General features: G+C 40.3%; 1 protein-coding gene across 3 annotated transcripts in view; it reads left to right on the top strand.

The window, feature by feature from the left end:
* The first annotated feature begins 2,755 nt into the window (after positions 1-2,755).
* BST1 (bone marrow stromal cell antigen 1) overlaps positions 2,756-20,990 on the top strand; it is a 35,668-nt gene continuing 17,433 nt past the window's right edge. Inside the window, exons 1-6 of one of the 3 annotated variants that reach the window (XM_020992934.2) lie at positions 2,756-3,101; positions 3,241-3,494; positions 8,701-8,919; positions 11,991-12,117; positions 17,256-17,391; positions 19,453-19,535. In XM_020992934.2, coding sequence (XP_020848593.1) covers positions 8,732-8,919; positions 11,991-12,117; positions 17,256-17,391; positions 19,453-19,535 — 534 coding nt within the window. In that variant the 5' untranslated portion in view covers positions 2,756-3,101; positions 3,241-3,494; positions 8,701-8,731. Of the gene's footprint in view, positions 3,102-3,240; positions 3,495-8,308; positions 8,920-11,990; positions 12,118-17,255; positions 17,392-19,452; positions 19,536-20,990 lie in introns of those variants that run through there. The other 2 variants (XM_020992950.2, XM_020992941.2) reach the window with 2 other exon arrangements.

Genomic DNA, 20,990 nt, shown 5'->3' with positions numbered 1-20,990 from the left:
TGGCCTCAGACATTTACTAGTTGTGTGACCCTGAGCAAGTCACTTAACTCTGTTTGCCTCAGTTTCCTCATTTGTAAAAAGGGAATGGAAAAACCACTCCAGTATTTTTGCCAAGAATACTCAAAAAGGGGTCACAAAGAGTCCCAACTGAAATCCAACTGAATGACAGCAACCACAACAACAGCAACAACTAAGACAGAGATCTGGCTTTAGAGTCAAGAAGGCTTGGGTTCAGGTCCTGTCTCTGACATGTTCTAGCTTTATGACCACTGGCAAGTCACTCAATGTGGCCCCTTCCTACCTTTCTAGCCTTCTTTCACCTTAAATCTCCTCCATACTCCATCATCCAGGTACACTGATCTACTTGTAATTCCTCTAATGTGACATCCATATTCCATCTTCTATCTCAGTTCTTTTGCACTGCTGTTGTTTCTGTCTCTGCTGTATACACTCTTTTCTGCTTTTTGTGAAGGAGATTGGAAATGGCTATGACCTTGTGAGATTTAAAAGGTCAGAAGCTTGAGCCACAGAAAGCCAGAAAGCAGAGGCCATTCTGGAATGCACTGGAAGTCAGATGGTGAGGAACAAAGTGACCTGTATGGTCCATTTCAGCAGTAACAGAGATACAGGCTCATCAGTCCATCCATCAGTCATGTCATTTTGGAAGTGAACCTGTTGAGGTACACTGAATTGTCTCAGATCATTCTTCTCACGGAATAGGTGGCATAGGGGGAAAATGTGCCCTGTGTGGTGGTGGAGTAAATGTTTGTATGTCTATTCTGCTATATCTTTGAAGAAAATATCTCTTTGTATAAGTTAATTGACATTAACTAGTTCAGTGAAACTGAGGTGGCTAGCAGACCATTGGGTGAGAAATATACCAGAATTCAGCTGACAACATTAGGAAAGCTTTACTTGACTCTCATGGAAAATCCTTAGAAAGCTGAATGGAAGATACAGCTGGCCTAGATCTGGGAGAGTATCCCACAGTATCACTACATATATCTTATATATGCTTAGTTATGTACATGCTTCGCCCCCTTCAGAATTTTCAGCTGCTTGAGAGCAGAGAATGATTTTACCTTTATTTGTATCCCCATTACTTGGTACAATATAGTAACCACTTTATAAATTCTTGACTACAGCTGACTGATTTAACTTCTCAGGGCCTCAGGAAACGCTCTAAGGGTTATGAGGTGTTTGTTTGGGGGGTTTTGGTAACTCATCTTCTGCGCATTAAATTTTTTTTTCAGTTGACAAACATTTAGTTTTTCTCTATTCCATCTTTCCCATTTCCTCATTGGAAAAGAAAGGGAAAAAAAACTTATAAGAAATATTCACAGTCACATAAAATCAATTCCCAAATTGGCAATGTCCAAAAATGTATGCCTCATTCTGTGTCTTCTTTGTTAGGTAAGCATGTACTACATTAGTACAATGAACTTGTCTTTCAAAGTTCTTTGTTAAAGAGTAGAAGTTTCTGAGCAGTTGTATTGATAAAGGGAGTTCCTTTGACCAATGAAATCACACCTCTGGACCACAGCAGCAAAAGAAACAGCCACAACAATAACCACAAATATTTCCCACAGCAGTTCGATTTAAAAATACCAGTTGGACCACATTCCATTTAAACAATTACTCCTTCCCATTGGCTACTTTTCCCTTCCTAATGATACCCGCATTGATACTCAGTCTTCTACCTTCAAATCAAAGGAATTATTATGTAACTACATGCAGTAGGGCATAAGAGGCATTGCACATTGTTTTGATTCAAAGGCAGAGTTTGTCTAATCATTGAGACAGCTTTACTCAATAAGTAGCTCCAGGAAGACACACTTCCTGAAAGTTGTCAGGCTTCCAGTCACTATTATGATGAAACCTAGCTGCTGATTGCTTCATCCTTGCAAAAAGGAACAAGTTCTCCAGCTGTTTGAAAATGACATCTGTTGGCTCATGTCTGCTTATTTACATTGAAACAGAGAATTGAGCATTTTTCCAATAAATCAAATCCCAGTGATTCCTAACCATTTTAAACCCTATCGTTTGACTCAGTGGCATTCTCTACTAGTCCCCCACCCTAATTCTTTCATAGCTTTAAAGCTGTAGATGACATATTTATTGTTGAAGGTGCCCTCTAAGTTAATCTAGTACAACTTTCATTTTATGGATGTGGAAACTGAGGTCCATGGGGTCAAGTAAGTCACCCAAGTTTACACTGATGCTAATATGATGTATACTTTAAAAAAAAATAATTCAAATGAATTAAAATTAGCCTGTGGATTTAGGAGAGAATTTCACTTAAGTTCTTTGAGATGACTGGAGATGCTCTGTGATTTTAGAAAGCCAATATTAGGAATCACTGGAGTAGAAAGTCAATCTGGAAAACCCAAAATATTTCTTTAAAAAATATTTTGCCTGAATAGTATTTTAAAGGATCTTATATCCCCCCCCTCATATCCTTCATTTTTCCATCTTAGTTTCTTTGTGTAGCTTTACAGTTTCTAGGTTAATTATAGTCTAGCATATCAACCTTTTCCCTCTTTTCTTTTTTTTCTTTCTTTCTTTTTTTTTTTTGCTTTTAGGCAATTGGGGTTAAGTGACTTGCCCAGGGTCACACAGCTAGTAAGTGTCAAGTGTCTGGTCTGAGGCCAGATTTGAAGTCAGGTACTCCTGACTTTAGGGCTGGTGCTCTATCCGCTGCGCCACCTAGCTGCCCCTCTTTTCCCTCTTTTCTGGTGGGGACTGGAACACGCATTGTAATTGGTGTATGACCCATTGAGCATGAACAGATCTGCCCTGTCTGCTTCTGGTACACCACATATATTGTTACAACACTGAAATGCAGATCCGATTTGATCAAATGAGGATGAAGTGAGATAATATTTGTAAAGCCCTTAGTATAGGGCTGAGGGCAGAGTAGTTGGATAATAAGTACTGTTCTGTCCCCAACCCCACCCCTCTTCCTCTGAAAAAGAGATAAGTGCTTTGGAATGATGAAACAGTCCTTCTGTTGCTACTGAGTTGCAAAAGTAGCTGACTACTGCCTTCAAAAAAGAGCAACCCTGACCATGGTCTCCTTTCTCTTTCTGCATGCAAATCATGTAAGGACAATCAGAAACTTTAGTTTAAAGAGTAAGAGATAAGTGAGTTGAACAGAGCCTAGGCCTTAGAGTTCCTGGCTGCTGTTTTGTTTGTTTGTTTGTTTGTTTTTGTTTTAGCTTTGTGTTTCTATCCAAACAGCGATGCTGAGATGGAACCAGCCTTGGAAGAAGTCTTGTAAATTTGATAAGTCTCAAAATCTTGTGTCCCCTGATTGGTGTTCACTGAGAATTTCTACATTGGATAAGATGACTATCTACAAAGTAAAGAACCCTGGCTGGGTTTGTCAGAAGATATGGACCTGGTGGGAATTATTTAGATGGTATGAAGAAATACAAAATACCTGCAAACTGCATCATATTTTGAAGTTTTAAGCATCAACCTTTCAGAAGAATGTAAGTTTCTGTATCCTATTTTGAGTATTACTGTCAGAGCATGTTTATATTTGTTGAGTATTCCTTTTGCACAAAGGAAATAAATAGCTGTTCAATAACTGATTCATATCGTGCATTAAGTATCTTTCTAATCTCCCTTTGGAAAGAACTCAGGCTCCCCAAAGGCTGAACTCAGTCATCATATTCATGAGTCCAGGCCAGAGAAATAATCTTAGTGGAGAAGAGGAGTTATGCCCTAGTCCCTGGCCCCAAGAGTGGTTCAAATTGTCAGACTTGTAAAATGGAGCCTGTTACTGAATTGGTAACTGACTGGCAGAAAAAATTATGGCTCAATAATTATTTTAAGCAAAGGCCTAATTCTCAGGAAAAAAAAATAAAGCTGACTTTTCAGAAAAGCAACCTTTGACTTCATGTCTTGTGTTGTTTTCATATTCAAACCTGAATTCCAATCCTGACTCTGGTAATGTATCCAGACCATAGGTCTGGAGTTAGAAGGGACCTACGAGGTCATCTGGGTCAACTTCCTCCTTTTACAAATGAGGAAACCTAGGCCCAGGAGGTTAAGCAACTTTTCTAAGGTCAAGCAGATGATAAACATCAAAGGCAAGATCTGACCAGCAGTCCTGTAGAGCACTAGAAAAATACTTTTTTGCAATGTACTGTTTGTGAAATTAGACTAGTTTATTCAAGGGGTGGTGGTGGCTCACTTTATCATCTATAAAATGGGAGGAATGACTAGATGATTTCTAAAGTTCCTTCCTGTTTTCAAATTGAACATGATTGTGTAGCTAGGTGATGCAGTCGATAGAGCACTGGGCTAGGACTGAGGAAGACATCTTTCTGAGTTCAAATCTGGCCTCAGATATTTACTAGCTGTATGATCCTGGGCAAGTCACTGTGTGGGACAGTGACCCCAACCCAAATTAAACTCAGAGACTTCTCAAAGTGGAAAGCAAAGGTTACCTTTATTACAATCTTGCCGAGATGGCTATCTGCTCCTCCGAGAGAGACACGCCTAACAGGGGCCGCCTTATAAAAGCAAATCTCCGCCCACCATGAAAACAAGTCTCCACCCACCACTATCCCTTACCCCCTTAACTGGGGGTGGGCTTACATTCTAACTTTACATTCTAACTGGGAGGTGGGGCTTACATTCCAGGCCTGAAATTCAAAGCCAAGGACAAACGGCTCAGGTTGGGGGTGGGGCAGGGCTTATTCTTTCTGTTAAGTGCTTAAAAACAGAGTCTGAGTGGGGGAGGATTTTGAAAGTGGTAATCAAGAATTATTTGACCCTTTGAAGAGCCTTCACTTCTGAGAGTTCATTTCTCACACTACCTTCTGAACTCATTACCTTAATTACACTGAGAAGTCTTCACTGGGACATCCCATTCATCACTTAACCCTGTTTGCCTCAGTTTCTGTAAAATGAACTGGAGATGAAAAGGGCAAATCACTTCAGTATTTTTGCCAAAAAAACAAACAAACAAACCCAAATGGGGTCATGAAGAGTCGAGCAGTAAAAAAAATGACCGAATAATGCAAAAATATAGCGTAATAATTGGCCTTCCAAAGAAAAAAGAGCAACATTGACCTACTGTATAGAGTTGTACTGAAGTAAAAAATGACTATGAAATATTTTGCAAATACAAATATCTCATCAGAATAAAATAAAGAAAAAAGTTGGGAACATAAAGGAAAAAGTTTTCACATAGAACTATCATCTCACTTGAATCATCCTTCTGTTTTGAGTCTGCGTGTTGGAAAATAATGTTCTAGGTTTGTTTTTTTTCTTAAAGGGGAGGAGGGGCCAAGGATTGTGTTTCAATCAATATGAGAAACTCCCGATGTAGACCCTCCTCCCAGCAAAGCAGACTGACAACTTCCTGGTAATTTATAGCTAGTTGCTCAGTGCTCTAAGAGATTAATTTCCTCAGGATTACCTAGTTTAATATGAGTTAGAGGCAGACCTAGGCAGAGCTTCTTGATTCCAAGTTTAGCCCTCTACCCATTCCACCATTCCACATTGCCTCTCTTAGTCTTATGGGGTGTGTGTGTGTGCGTAGGATACAAAGAATCATAAAGATATCATCCCTGCCCTTAAAAGACCTTACAATATGTGGGATATATGGATGTTGCTTCTTCATATCACTCAGAGATTGGAGTCAGAGAAAGAGTTTTTCCACAAAAAGTCTAGTGGAAAGGAATGCAGTCTGGGAGTAGGTGGAAGTTGAACAAAGGGAGATAAATTTGAATAAGAAAACACTCTTGGTGGTGAATAAGACTAACCAGTGGAAAGCCAGTTCTGAGGTTAAGGTATTGATTAACATAAAAAGGGGTGTGCCCAAGGAACCGGGTCACCCAGTTGTGGGGAGTGTAGACTCACAGGGGGAAATTAGGTGCTTCCGATAGGCTGTAATCTGTATAGTACCTAAATTATGGGGAAACAGGGGAAGGAAATTGGAATAGGGAATAGGGAATAAAAAAGGTGTACATTTGTAGATACATGTGCTCTCACACAGACAGGAAGCCCGCCCTTCCCAGATCGTTAATAAAGCTTCTTCTTGATTCAACAATGGCTTCATGGAATTAATGATATTGATTAAGACACAAATATAGTTAGGAATACAAGGAAAATGCACAAAAAGTCAAATACAGTTGCAGTATTTGAATGAACATTTCAAGACAACAAGACTGTCAGGCACTTAAATGCCTAATGAAAAATAATGAACAATAGATTTAAGAGTTCAAAGCAGGAAATGATCAATTCAGGCCTTATAGAAAAAGTGGAATGAGATGGTCCTTGAAATTGAAATTTGGGGGGCAGCTAGGTGGCGCAGTGGATAGAGCACCGGCTCTGGATTCAGGAGGACCTGCATTCAAATCTAACCTCAGACACATAACACTTACTAGCTGTGTGACCCTGGGCTAGTCACTTAACCCCATTGCCTAGTCAAACAAACAAACAAAAAAACCCCCCACAAAACGAAATTGAAATTTGGGGCTAATCAAAGTTTAGCAAAAACTCCTATATCAAACTTTATTAATGAAAATCTTTCTGCAATGTGTTAATAGAGTTTCCCACTTTAGCAAAAGAACAGATAAGGGCATGGCAAAGCATTATGAACTAAGACACTAAGGCCTTGTTCCAGAGGATTGATAAGCCAGTTTACCTGGAGGAATCATGGAGTAGAATAGAATCATAGAATGACGAGCTAGGAGGACCTGGAGATTCTCAAGCCTGGCCTCCTCATTTCACAGACCAGGAAACAGCCTCAAAGAGGCCAAGTTATTTGATCATAATTACAGAACTATTAAATGCCAGATCTGGGGCTCAAACTTAGGTCTTCTGTGCTCCCAATTCAATGGCTTTTTCAGTATATACTTCTGTTCAAGGAAGGAATTAGAGCATAGCTGAGATGGATGCCTGCAGGATAGAAATCTTCCATGTTTTCTGATCCAGGGGCCATTGGATCTGTGACTGCTCTGGGGAAATAAAAGTAGTTAGCATTATCTAAGGGCTTTAAGATTTGCAAAGCATTTTATGTATTCTCATTTGATTCAGCAACCCTTTTAGGTAGGTGCTATTATTATCCCCATTTTGTAAATGGGGAAGAATAGGCTGAGAGACTCTTTTCAGGGTCAGGTGGTATCTGAGGCAGGATTCAAACACAGGTCTCTCTGACTGCAAATTCAACATTCTATCCACTGGACTGGCTTTGTGCCACTTAGTAAGCCCCTTCTGTCATTGCCCTGAAGGAGGGGGAGAGCTGAAATCTTAGAAGAGGCAAGAAGTGTGCAAGGGTTCGACCAAGTATTGAGAGGGCTACAGAATTGGAGGACCTTGAGAGGACCACGGCAATGAACAAGAGAGATCGCAGTCAAAGGCCTTGGAGGCAAAGGCTGATCTTGCTGGTGACTAAATCCTCCCTTGCCCAAGTGGTTTCAACGAAGAGATCTGGATGTCCTCCAAGGGAATGAAGCAGAGCAGGAAGGAGCTCCTGGGGCAAGGAAAGGGAAGGGCCAGATATTCCTCTCTCCTCCCTGCCCCCAACATCCATCACTGGTGTGGCTGTTGCTGCGGATGCCTCTATCTCTGACAGGGGTGAGATACTTCAAAACGACTGTAGTAGGAAGATATAAGACCACAACAAAAGTACTGCAGCTGTCCTTCCTTGTGAAGAACGATGGTGTTGACACTCTTCTTCTTCCTGTTCCCTAGGAGAGCAAGCTTATATTCCAAAGCTCTCTGATGAGAGGTGATAAGGGCTTAAATTAGGGTGAGTAAAAAAAGTGTGGGGGAGGTGGACTGAGATATCATAGAGCCAGAAACAAGATATGGATAGAGTGAAGAGCAACTGAATGGATAGGTGGGAAGACATAAAGGAGTCAAGAATAATAGAAGACCATGAAACGAGAGAATGATGAGACACTTAGCAGAAACAGGAAGTTCAGAAGAGAGATGGATGTTGACAGGAGAGGCAATGAATTGTGTTGCAGGCCTGTTGAGCTTGAGATGCTCATGAGAAATATAGGGTGAAGTGGTCAATAGGCATTTAGTGACTAGCCACTGGATCTCAGGAGAGAGAAATGGTGATTTCAACAAGTTTGTGAGACAACCCGCTTAACTACAATTATTACCATTTTAGAAATAAGAAAACCAAGATTGGAAAAGGTGAAGCTCTGAATCCGGATTTTTCTGATTCCTAGTTCTGTCTACTCTTTCCACTGCATCATAAATGCTAAGTTAAAACATTTAGAAAGAGTGATGCAAGTTATTGCTCTCTGTGCTTAGCAAGGTAATTGGGACATAGTAAGGGCTTAATAACTGCTTTTTAAATTATTCATTCAAAGAGAAGTACCTTCTGCTTAATGAGAGTAAAAGGGGAATACCAAATGAAGCAGGAAGGAAAGGAAGAGTTTGCAAGTTTGTTTTGCTGACAGTAGCAAATGCCTTGCTTTGCTGGCCAAGTCCAAAAGTTCCAGTAGGAAGGACACTTGTCTGAGGGAGGAAGAGAAGAAAGAGAAAGGGAAAAGGAAAGAAGGAATAGAAACTGGGAAAGAAGGTAAAAAAAAGTTGTAAGAACACAAAGCCTCTTCCTTCTAAGCAGTTAGTTACTGCTTGAATCAGCTAACGAAGCTATTTACACAAGGTCGGCTTAGCAGCAGCACCGAGAGACATTTTTCCCCCTTTCCTGCCCCACTGCAGAGAAGTGACTTTCGCATCAGGGAACTCTTCCATGGAGTCCTCCAACCTAGTACTGCAGGGACTGATGCTCTTCCTGTTACTGTTTCTGATGGGACAAGCTAATGTGTATACCAGGGCAGGAAAAAAACGATGGAGTGGGGAAGGCACTAGCCCCCACCTGGAAAGTATCTTCCTGGGCAGATGCAATGAGTATATCTCCGTGGTGAACCCAGAACTCAGGTAAGTCGTAAGGAGTGTCTCCTTCAGATAAAAGTTAAGTATTTCCTTGTGGAGTAGGGAGGGACATTTGTCTGACTGGGGAAGAGGTGGAGGAGCTGAGAGCCTAGGTCTCCTGGTCTGCCCTACTCTCCTGTTTTCAAAATTCCTCTGACTCTCTGCCTTTCTTTTTTCTTCTCTTTTTATTTTATAACTCCAAGGCAGAACTACTATCTCAGGAACCTTGGGACAAGAGGCTTTCTCATTTAAAGCAATATGAAAATGGATTTCAAGTAATAATATCAACCATAGAACACTTGACAATTTACAAAGGATTTTTATATATCATATGTTTAGGTAGATCCTATAGTTCAAAAGGTTTCTAGGTGCCCCTTTGGCAAAGACAGCATATTGTGGATGACTTCTGCAAATTAGCCTAGCTAAATGCAGAGGTTTTTTCACCAGGGTTGGGTTGACTATCAGGCAATTTTCTCTGTCCATAGAAACTCATGGAGACTGTACCTCAAGGCTTGGTCCTTCTCTTTTTGAATCCTGTACAAGCTTAGTCATCTCTTCTGTTTTCATGTGTTCAATTATTATCTTTATGCAGGTTCCTATATCTATATATCTAGCCTTAGTTCTTTTCCTTAACTCCAGTTTCGTATCACCTGTCTCTTGGAAATCTCAAACAATAGGAGCTATAGGCATTTCTAACCTATAGATGCTATCTCCAACCTATAGGTACCATAGGCACCTCCAAACTAGAGGCACTATAGGTACATATAGGTATTATAGTATATACTATATATGGTATATAGGTACTATAGTTATATAGATACTATAGGCATGAAGGTACATATGGACACTATAGACATCTCCAAATTATAGGTATTATAGGCATATAGGTACTTATAGGTACTGTAGCGTACATAGCATATGTGCTATATGTAGTACTGCATATAGTACACCATAGGCATATAGGTGCATATAGGTACTATAGGCATCTCCAGAACAGAACTCATTATCTTCCCCCAAAAAACCTTGCCCTTTTCCAAAATTTTCCTATTACTGTTGAGGGTGTTGAAAGTGGATTTTTGGGAAACCAAAACTGATTCCATTTTGTCCTATATTTGCTATTGTATTCCTTGCCCTTTCTGGATGATGCCTTTTTGATAGGGACTGAATGTCTCCTTCAGCACCTTCCTTCCTCCAGTCACTTTATGATTACAATAGTAATAGGATCTTAAATAGTTCCAGGAACTCACCCCCTTCTCTTTATCTTGCCCTATAAGGCTTATTGTAGGAGCTTAACCAATGCTAATTAACTGACACATAAGAAGGTACTGTTTTATTCGATCTGGTAAAAATGACTAGGCTAAAGGACACATTCTTTCCTCACTGTGACAGTTTTAGCATACTACTAAGTACTTCTCTCTGCCTTTACACCCAACTAGATCTTAGCCAAAACTGCTTTGTAAGAAACTTGTCTTCTGCTGTCACTTTGCTCTTTCTCCTTATCTCTCAGCTTTTTCGTTTTCCTGGCTTTCTTTAAGCCTCAGCTCAAATCTTACCTTTCTCTCCGAGCCACCCTTCCATCTACTCTAACCAGTATCTTATCTAACTAGTTATTTTCATAGTAGTCTCCCTCATTAGAACATAAACTTCTTGAGGGCAGGGACCTATTTTTGTCTTTTTTTTTTCCACCCCAGGTCTTAGCATAGTGCCTGGCACATTGTAAATGCTTAATAAATACTTATGGACTGGTTACTAAGGATTAGACGATTGTGAACTATCTTGGGGAGGGAAAGGAACAAGCATTTATATGGTGCTTACTGTGTGCTAGGCACTTTACAAATATCAACTCATTTTATCCTATATATAATAATATGCTATTATTATCTCCATTTTAGAGTTGAAAAGCTGAGGCAGATAGAGGTTAAGAGCTGTGTCATATACACATATATATCATATATATACATATTATATATATATATCTAATTAGTAAGTCATATGTCTAACTAGTAAGTGTCTGAGGTCAGATGTGAACTTAGAGCTTCCTGACTCCAGACCCAGTGCTTTATTGACTACACTACCTAGCAATCCAGTCCCTTCCCTCTCCCTCCCCTAATTATTTTGTACTTTGTAAATATTGTGTATTTATTTTTGTGAATCCCGAACCCCATGAATCCCAATTTGAAACACAGTCTGCTCTAAAAAAGAGACAAAGGAAACTGGGGTACATGAGTCTGCTGTTTAATTTCTTGAAGTGGCTTGACATGCATTGCATGGGAGTTCAGTTCAAAACTGGGCCCTCCTAAAGGGGCCAGTTCAGAACTGGCTCGGTTTGGGATCATGGGGTACAGTGTTATATGCCCTTCGAAGAGTAGATGTTCCCAAAGGGGTGCCAACCAACCATGATTGGTCAACGTACTAGGAGGTAGGTGAGTTCTTTAGATCACTCAGTCTACAGGGGACAGTATAGACTGCCATCAAAGGAAATACCGCCCCTAGTCTTGGAAGTCTGTCTCCACCCAAACCTGAGTAGGATAAAATCAATTCCAGCCTGGGTTGGAGTTTGACCAAGATAAGAAGATTCAATGCAATCTCATTATCAGAGATGTCCTTCTGAATAACTTTGGGCAGAAGGCTAGTGGGATGGAGCTTTGAGTCTCCAAAACACAGATTACCAAAAGAAATCATTTTTCATACTTTTGTGTGCATATGTTACTTCCTGACATTAGAACTTAGGTTTCAGTCAAATTTAACCTCCTCCAGTGATGGGGCTTTTTTGTTGTTATTGTTGTTGGCGAGGCAACTGGGGTTAAGTGATTTTTGCCCAGAGTCACACAGCTACTAAGCGTTATGTGTCTGAGGCCAGATTTGAACTCAGGTCCTCCTGACTCCGGGACCAGTAATCTATCTGCTTTGCCACCTAGATGTCACATCAGGGCTTTTTAAAAAATTGTTGTTAACAGTGTTATAACAGCTTGTTAAGCACATAGTAGGTGCTTGATAAGAGTTTCTTGGATTGGATTTAAGTCATGGATCTTTTGAAATAATGAATCAATATCATTGCTTATTTTTTTCCCTTACAGTGAGAAAAACTGTTCAGCAATATGGGAAGCCTTTGAATCTGTGCTCCACAAGGATCCCTGCTCTGTACTGCCTTCAGACTATGACCTTTTTATTAACCTGTCGAGACACTCCATTCCCAGAGATAAGGTACTCTCTTAATTATGTGGAGAGGTTCCTCTGATTACCCTCCTTCTATTCAGACACGTGTATACGCTGAAGTAAAAGACCTTGATGCTAGCTCACCTGTGGGCCAGTCAGCACTAGCCCATCACAGACTTGGGTTCATGTTTGTGGGGAATATTTTCTGGTAAGGGTATTCCATGAGAGCTGGGTTCCACCACAGTGTGAAACTGAGAGCCTTAAAAGTCAGCTCAGGTTGAGCTATTCAGCTATTCCTGTCCTAACAGAAACCCAGGTAAACAACAGAATAAACATCAGCAAAAACATTTCACTGGAACAGGAAAAGGAAATGGGAAAATTTTACAAATATTCTCTGCACACATTCCCTAAGTGATTTCATTCCTAGCTTCCTTCATCTTCCCCAGCATAGTCCAGACAGGAAGCTTCCTTTTCTCAGTATTTCAATATTTTTGCTCTTATGAAGTATCTCCTATGCCTAGTTGTCAGCCTCTTAGGAAATAAAGCCCTGGTCTGACAGACTTATGCATGCCACACAATATGGTAGGAAATTTAAGTTTGTCATCATTCGACACTTCTCCCCACTAAAACATGACCAAAACTGAAAATTGTAATGTAGCACCCTCTCTGAGCTCACTCCCCCAAGTCACACTGGCGCTAGCAGGTTCAGTCTCCAGAGGGATAGTTACTTCTAGTCTTAAGGTTCTTGAAGTAACTGTCTGGTACCTTATGCTCTGTCACTGGAGTCCTTCGTCTTATCAATAAGCTGGCAGGCTCAGTTCTCAACAAAGGCATTAATTTAAATGGCATAGCAACAACAGTAATTATCTCTCCCTCTCCAAAACCTGGGGCTGATCTTCTTATGCAATCAAGTTATTGAAACATTATCATGGCTTTTCCAAGGTGTAGGATGTTTCCTTTGCCTCTTCCTTCATATTTCTGCATCTTTTTCCCTTGTGACCTTTAATCTTGTTGACATCTAAACAAGGTACCCCCTTACGTGAACAATCATCTTTCCAATATAAGATTGTTGCCGCAGTTAGTGTTAATGAATCAGATTCTTCTAACCCTACTCTTGGAGGAGAGGAATGTGCTTGTGCAAACCAGTCACTATATGGAAATTTCTACCCCCTCCTAAGGAGTGGGATGTTCACACCCAAATTCCATGTTATTGGGGGAAGTCAGTCCATCCTCTCCTATGTCCTAGTGTTAGCTTGACATTATTCATCGCTACCACTTGGAGAATAAAACAGAAAAACTTCGTCATTTGTCTGACTGAGAAGAACTCTGAATTCTTTTTTTTTTTAGAAATCTGAATTCTAAAAGAAATTTTAGGCACAAACATTTCAGGTCATTACCATTTTGCACAATGATAGCAATACTTTTGCAATATGAGCTTGTGTGGAACAATGTGTGAGGCAACATGGTGTAGTGGGTGAAATACAGGATTCGGAAGATAGAAGACCTGGGTTTCCATCCCAACTCTGCCCTTACTAGTGGTATGACCTTAAGCAGGGCACTTAACCTTTCCAAGACTCAGTTTCCTCATCTGTAAAATGGGCGTAGTAATACCTCCACTATCTGCCAGTGACAGGCCAGAAAAACCTATAGCCTTTGTTTGAACAGGCTGTCTCTGTATTACATATGCCTCCTTCTCCTAGGATCCTTTGCCTTTTCTGGAAACTTCCATGCCCAGTGCTTCTAGCCAATCCCTAGTATCTTTCTGCCTATGATGTAATAGGTGGGAAACCAATCAGACACACCTGAGAAAGACTACACCCCTCACTGTAAAGCCTCTTGACCCTTACTAATTTTGCTTCTGCTAAATGTCTGGGACTGTCCCAGCATTTAGGCAGAGCTACAGTGTGTCATGAGCTGCTCTGAAATATAAAGCAATGGAGCACCCAGGTTTCCCACCCATCAACCTGGAAGGAGTGACAAGAACTTGGCAGAACTTCAGTGTTTCCCATCCAAAGGGGAGCCTTTTGCATGCTTGTCAACTCTCTCTCCCTCTGAGGTTACAGTCGTCTTCCTTAAGGTGTTTGTGAATTCCTGGCCCTTTGGGTATATTCTTGATTACATTAGCCCACCCCATGGTATTGGGACTCATACCTTCTATTCTGTGAATTAAAGTGCACCTTGGTAAGGGTCTACTGCTTTTAGCATCTCTGGACAGTCTATCTCTTTCGTTAAGGCCTTTCTAAGACTGAAAGCAACTCTAATGAACTAGGTCATTACCTTACAGGGTGGTTGTGAGTATAAACCATGGCCAAGAGTCCCCTCAAGGATTCTGGGCTCACATGAACCAGGTCTAGTCCTGGGGATCTGACCCCAGAAGACCACTCTTTCTCCTTGGTTCACACCCCCTAGAGTTTTATAGTAGGGACCAAGAAAGATAGTTTGGGTATGGCTTATGTCTAGGTTTTCCAAAATATGGGTGGTGGGATTACCAACCACCACACAGCATCTCAGTGTACAACATGATTATCAGTTAATCAATATAGAAATATTTATTATGTGCCAAATGCATAGAAGAACCCATCACAGAAAATGGATAAGATAGAGGATTCACAGGAGCCTTCAAACAAATAGAAGTATTCAAATAGCCCATTAGATTCTCCCCCAGGTAAACACACTTTAGGGGCTGCTAGATATATAATTTCCCTTTACCTTTGGGGATACAATAATGGTTTAATATGTTCCATATATCTTGTCCCACAGCATGTCTTTGGTCCATCAGCTGAAGGTTGTTCCTCTCTTGGTAGCATTTCCTTCCTCTCTAAAAGGCACATAGTTGAAGACATCTACCTCTAGGAGACTCATGGTCAAAGGACTGAACTCAGGAACTCCCAGTCTCTTGGGAACTTTTGAATCTGGAATTACCAAGAGCACAGTGAGTGGAAGGTGCATTTTCAGAAACTCTAGTCTCTTAACTCAAGCTCAAGAAAAGCTAGAGAGAGGCAAAAGGTGGTCAGAAATTAGGTTTAAGAACCTAAGGTCACCTAGACAAACACATGTTGCTCTTTTAAGTCACTGTTTGGCTGGGGGTGGGGAGGGAAGAGAAAGGGAATGGGAGAGGAGATAAAAAAGGAGACGGAGATCTAAGGAAAAGAAAGCATGTGTGTGTGTGGGGGGGTGAGAGAGAGAGTGAGAGAGAGAGAGAGAGAGAGAGAGAGAGAGAGAGAGAGAGAGAGAGAGAAAGAGAGAGAGAGAGAGAGAGAGTTTTATAGACGTGGATTAGACAGGAATTGCTCCAGTTCCATGATCCAGATCCATGGGGGTGGAGTGGGAGTGGGTGCTCTTTGACAAGAGTTCATCCCACATACTTAAATCTACAATCATCTTGAGAGTAGCCTCAACCACTGGGAACTGATGGGGGGGGGTTTCCTCTGTCCTGTCACAGGGCTGCAGGGTAGATTAGTACCTCTAAGGAAAGCAGCCTATAAACAAAGGCCCAAAACTTGTAACCTCATGAAATTGATTGGGGAAATCATGAAAAATGTTTTAATTGTTTTCAATTATCAAGAGTTTATTTCCCACCCACCCCTACCCCTGCCCTGCAATGGAAAAGAGAAAAGATAACCCTTGTAGCAAACATGGATAGTCAAGCAAACCAAATATCCACTATTTGGCTATATCCAAACATGTAGGTCTCATTCTGTATACTGAGTACATTGTTTCTGTCAGGAGAGGGGTAGAATTCTTCATCTGTTCTGGAATCATGATTGGTTATTACGATGATCAAAGATTTAAAGTCTTTCCAAGTTGGAACACATAAATTGAGCAGAGGGTCCCCTAATCAGCCCTATTACAAGAAAAAAGGACTTCGTAAATCTTAAAAGCGCTATATGAATGTACTGATTGCTCCATCCTAGGACCTCAGAGTTCCAGGAATATCCTTGAGTAGTTCTCTACATTGTAGAGCATTTCTTAAACTGTGGGGCATGACCCCATATTGGGTCTGGAAAAATTTGGCAATAGTAAAAGGTTTCTGAATGCGCAACAACCAAAAATTAATTAAAAATCAAACATGTAAAGAATTGGAGGGGTTTTCTTGCCTGTGCTGCATCTGCAAATTCACTGCAGCTTTGGTTCTGAACACCAAGCATGCCCACTCTGCAATGCATATGCCCTCAGACCACGTAACACCAAGAAGGTCACCCTTGGAAAAAGTTGTGAACCTGAATATGGGTGTGTCCCCTAGACATTCCCCTAACTCCCTATGCCCCTCAGCTGCCAGTGATTAATGCCTTAGTTCTATTTAACTAATTAACATGGATGAACGAGAACTGAAGGACATTTTCCTATCTGCCAATACGTGGGTGGCACAGTCACAGCAGTAGAATGGGACCCACCAAGTTCATACCCAATTGCCATGCTGGATCAGTTCCTCTCTAAACTAGAGGTGGGCTGCATCTCAAAGGTTGTTCCTCACCTCAGGACCTTGATGCTGAACTGGCTGGCCATCAAACCCAGAATATAGGAAAAACTTAACACCAATATAAAGAACCCAAGGTCTGTATTTATAGGTTACATTTTGGCCTTGGATGGGGAGGGCCAGAGGCCTCTCTCCTATTACTTACTCTCTTCTCTAACCAGAAGACAGGCAGGCAGGAAAGAGTCAGACCAAAAAGGGACTGCTCTTGGTAACTAATGTCTTTTGAATGAAACCCATTTCTATCCCCATAGCCAATCAAAAAGACTTCTCATAAAGCTGTTGGCAAAACCAGACCCAGTTACAGAATGTCTCCACATGCCTCTAAGTTCCCATGGAGAAAGCATAAGCTGAGCACTCTACACATGTTCATATGGACTGGCCTTATTGGCCCGTCCCTGTTACATGACTATGAGCCATTGCAATTCAGAAAAGTTACATTTATATGAATTTTATATAATTGGCTAAATATTTCATTAATTTTTGCAAAATATTTCTTATGATAAAGAATTAAAATCCATACCCTTTTCCAAGGGGGAAATAGTGTTTAAAATAAGCCAGGACCAATCATTTGTCACCACACAAGTTAGAAATGAAAGTAAGATAGAATGCAACTCTTTTGGTTCCTACATAAAACTTGCATGATATATATACTTAAAAAAACTGGTACTGAGATATTTTTTCCATATCATTTTATTATTTTTCTCTCTAGTCGTTGTTCTGGGAAAATAACTACTACCTTGTTATTGCTTATGCTGATAACGCCCGCCGGCTGATGCCTATAACTGATGTGCTATATGGCAGGGTAGGAGATGTCATCAATTGGTGTCGACAAGAAAATGGCTCAGGTAAGATTACTTTGTCATCCAAAGGAGAACCAACACTGAGAAGCCAATCATAAGTTTGTTCTAGACAGAGACAGAGACCCGGGTTTCTAATTCCCTACATTGTAGGATAATTTTGTTGATTTATGCCCTCTCATCAAGCTTCTATGCTACAAAGAACATCAATATTGGTTATAAATTATAACATTAATGTTATTCATCCATTTCCTCCATTCAAATGCAAAAGAATAGATCTGTAATCTCCAGCTGAAGATAATAGAATTTACAACTGAGAAGAGATTTTAGTGTTCGTCTTCTTCAATTTACAAATGAAGAAACCGAGGTTCCCAGATAGGACATATACCATAGTAGATGTCATTCAGACTTGGAATCTGGAAGACCTACATTCAAGTTCATCTCACTTACTAGCTATGTAACCCTGGGCAAGTCATTAACCCCTCAGTCTCAGTTTCCTCATCCATAAAATGGGTATAAAATGAGCACCTACATCACTTCACAGAATCACTTAAAGTATCAAATGAGTTATTTGCAAACCACTTTATAAGCCATGAGGTGCTATATAAGTGGTAGTTGCTAATATTATTGCTATTAACTTTCTGAGATTACACACATATTAAGGGACAAAGTTTACATTTTAGTCTATGTCTTCTGACTCTAAAGTGAGTGTTCTTCCTACTGTTTCAAGTTGTTCAAACCAACCAAACTGTGGGCGCATGGATGGAGGTTAGAAAAAGTGGGATTTTTTTTTTAAGATCAGAACCTACTTCATCCCATTAATGGCATTTAGAATTGTACAGTTAATGAACTCTACAGGTGTCATCAAATGAGAAATATTACTTATTTCTAAATTATATGTGAAAGAAGAGGCATGATATAGAGGCTAAAGCCTGGCCTAAGAGGAAAATTTGGGTTTAAGACTTGTTTCTAACATGCATGTGACCATGCTCAAGTCATTTGATGACTTCATGCCCCAGGCAACTCTCTGGAAGTTAAACAAATTGGTGGAGGGAGTTTCTACCCCAGGAGTTCCTTATGTTCCTTATTTACCCCCTCCTAAAAATGAAAAATAAATTATATTAGAAGTAGTTGCTAATGTTCTTTCATACAAAACAAGATGGCATAGAATAGGTAAAAACACTAGTAACTAGGTAGCTCAGTGGGTAGAACACTGGGCCTGAGGTCAGGAAGGCCTGAGCTCAAATCTGACCTCAGATATTTATTAACTGTGTAACCCTAGGCTAGTCATTTAACCTGCATCTGCCTCAGTTTCCTCAACTGAAAAATGGAGATAATAATAGCATTTATTTGCCAGAGTTGTTGTGGCAATCAAATGAGATGATAATTTTAAAGTCCTTGGCACGTAGTAAGCAATATAGAAATGCTAGCCATTATTGTCATTATTAAGATTCAGGTTTAAAATCCAAAACCTGGACCATGAGGAATCAGTGGAAGAAGTGATTTTTGTTGCTAAGAGATCAGAGGTTCAGCTCAGATTCCTAAAATCTAGCCACTGCTCAGATTCTCATAATATAGCCACTGCTGGGATTCTTATAATCTAGCCACTGGTCAGATTCTCATAATCTAGCCACAGCTCAGATTCCTAAAATCTAGCCACTGCTGAGATTCTTACAATCTAGCCACTGGTCAGATTTTTACAATCTAGCCAATAGCTTACTCATGTTCATACTCCTTAAGAGTCTGCCAATATGGCAGATGTTCTAATAAACCTTGTCTTTGGCTTAAAAAGAGAGATCAGAGGTTCTAGTCGCAGCCTTATGACTAGACATTATGTGACCTTGAGCTGTTTTATCACTCATTCTGTGCCTCAGTTGCCTCATCTGTAAATGGCAATAATACACATGCTGAAAACATGAGCCTAGACTAGGTCATCCTTTGAGGTCATCTCTAAGCCTAAAGTCTATTGTTCTATGAAGCTGTTACTGTACAAGCTCCATTCCTCTACCTGTTTCACAAATCTCTAATATATCCTAGTCAGCCAATCTTTTTGCCTTAACTTCTTTCCCTTGTGATCAAACCAATAAAACACTTTGGGTTTTTCCTTAGATTTTGATTATCACTCCTGCCCCACAGTAGAAGACTGTGAGAACAATGCTGTGGACTCCTTCTGGAAGAGAGCATCCTCACAGGTAAATGCTCAGCTAAGGGAGGCCAGGTGGGACGGATGGCTCCAGTAGTGTTTGAAGCCAAATAGAAAGAGGTGGAGAGAGAGATCACATGTAAGAGCATAAGAGAACTGGCCTGAGTCTTGGAAGATTCGATTCAGGTCCTGCTTCTCCGGTCAAGTCTTTTAACCTCTCAATGCCCCAAGCATGCAGAGAAGATGTCCCTCTGTTTTGGCAGAGGGAGTTTGGGAGTTCCTTCCATCGGTAAAATCACAGGTCTAACAAATAAAGACTTGTGAAGCCACAGTTTCCAAGAGGTGTGCTGAAGTGCTGCAGATAAGGGTTTTTTTTTTCATGGTTTTCTTTTCTTTTTTTTTTTTCCCCAAGGTGGGGTAGATAGGTATAGTTTTCCTTACTCTTAGGCCAGCTAAATCATGCTTTATCTGTTCATGTACAACCTGGAAATGAAGAATATTTCTCATTTAATGATACCTGTAAGGTTTCTAGAGAAACAATCAATCAATAATCATGAAGATGAATATCTGCTAAGTGCTAAAGCTCAGTGAATCCTAATTTCATTTGCTATGTCTTATCTTTGCAAAGGCAAGAAAATCAATGTGGAACGGGAAATGAGGGTGGTAGTGTCCAGTTTGATTTTAGTGCTGTATTTATCAGTGTCCAACAAGTGCATTAGTAATTGTGTAATTAGCAATCCCATTAGTAATTGTGATTATTTGAGAATAAAATAAAATATTTTTTCTTTCAATTTATATGTATTATCTTTCTCAAATGGCTACTAGATTGCTAGGATGGCATTAACAGTAATAATAACGATGGTTAGCATTTATATAGCATATGCTATGTGCCAGACATTGTGCTAAGTACTTTACAAATATTATCTCCTTTAATCCTCACAATAACTGTGGGAGTAGATGCTATTCTTATATACCCATTTTATAGTTGAGGAAACTCAGGCAGATAGAAGTTAAGTGACTTGTCCAAGCTGAGGTGGCAATTGAACTTGGGTCTTTCTGACTCCAGGCCCAATTCTCTACCCACTGTGCTACCTAGCTGCCTATTTAATTGTTTGGACCTAACTATTTAATTAACAGAAGCATTGGGTATGTTTTTTGGCCTAGAGGTACTGTGAAAAAATTACTGAGACACTAAAGGAGGTTACCATGAACTGAGAAAGTTTGGGAACCTCTGCTCATAAGACAATAAGCCTATAGAACTTCTGAATTAGAAGCCCATTATCAGGGACATTATCAGAACCTACTTGGGAAGGCCAAAGAAACTCGAGAATGGGGTGAGAGGGAATAGAGAGAGAATTTTAGATGATGTAATCTCATCATAAGCCTAGAGTTTGGAAATGGTAGTCCTAAAAGCTCTACGGTGTAGAGGCTCAGCTATGCAATTCAGGTGGGTTAACACTCTAAACTTCATTGCAAAATAACTGAAAGCCACAGCAGCTACCTG

The sequence above is a fragment of the Phascolarctos cinereus genome, unplaced genomic scaffold (assembly GCF_003287225.1).
Source record: "Phascolarctos cinereus isolate Bilbo 61053 unplaced genomic scaffold, phaCin_HiC Scaffold_9;HRSCAF=440, whole genome shotgun sequence".
NCBI lineage: Eukaryota > Metazoa > Chordata > Mammalia > Diprotodontia > Phascolarctidae > Phascolarctos > Phascolarctos cinereus.
This window is presented reverse-complemented; position numbering and strand designations above follow the sequence as displayed.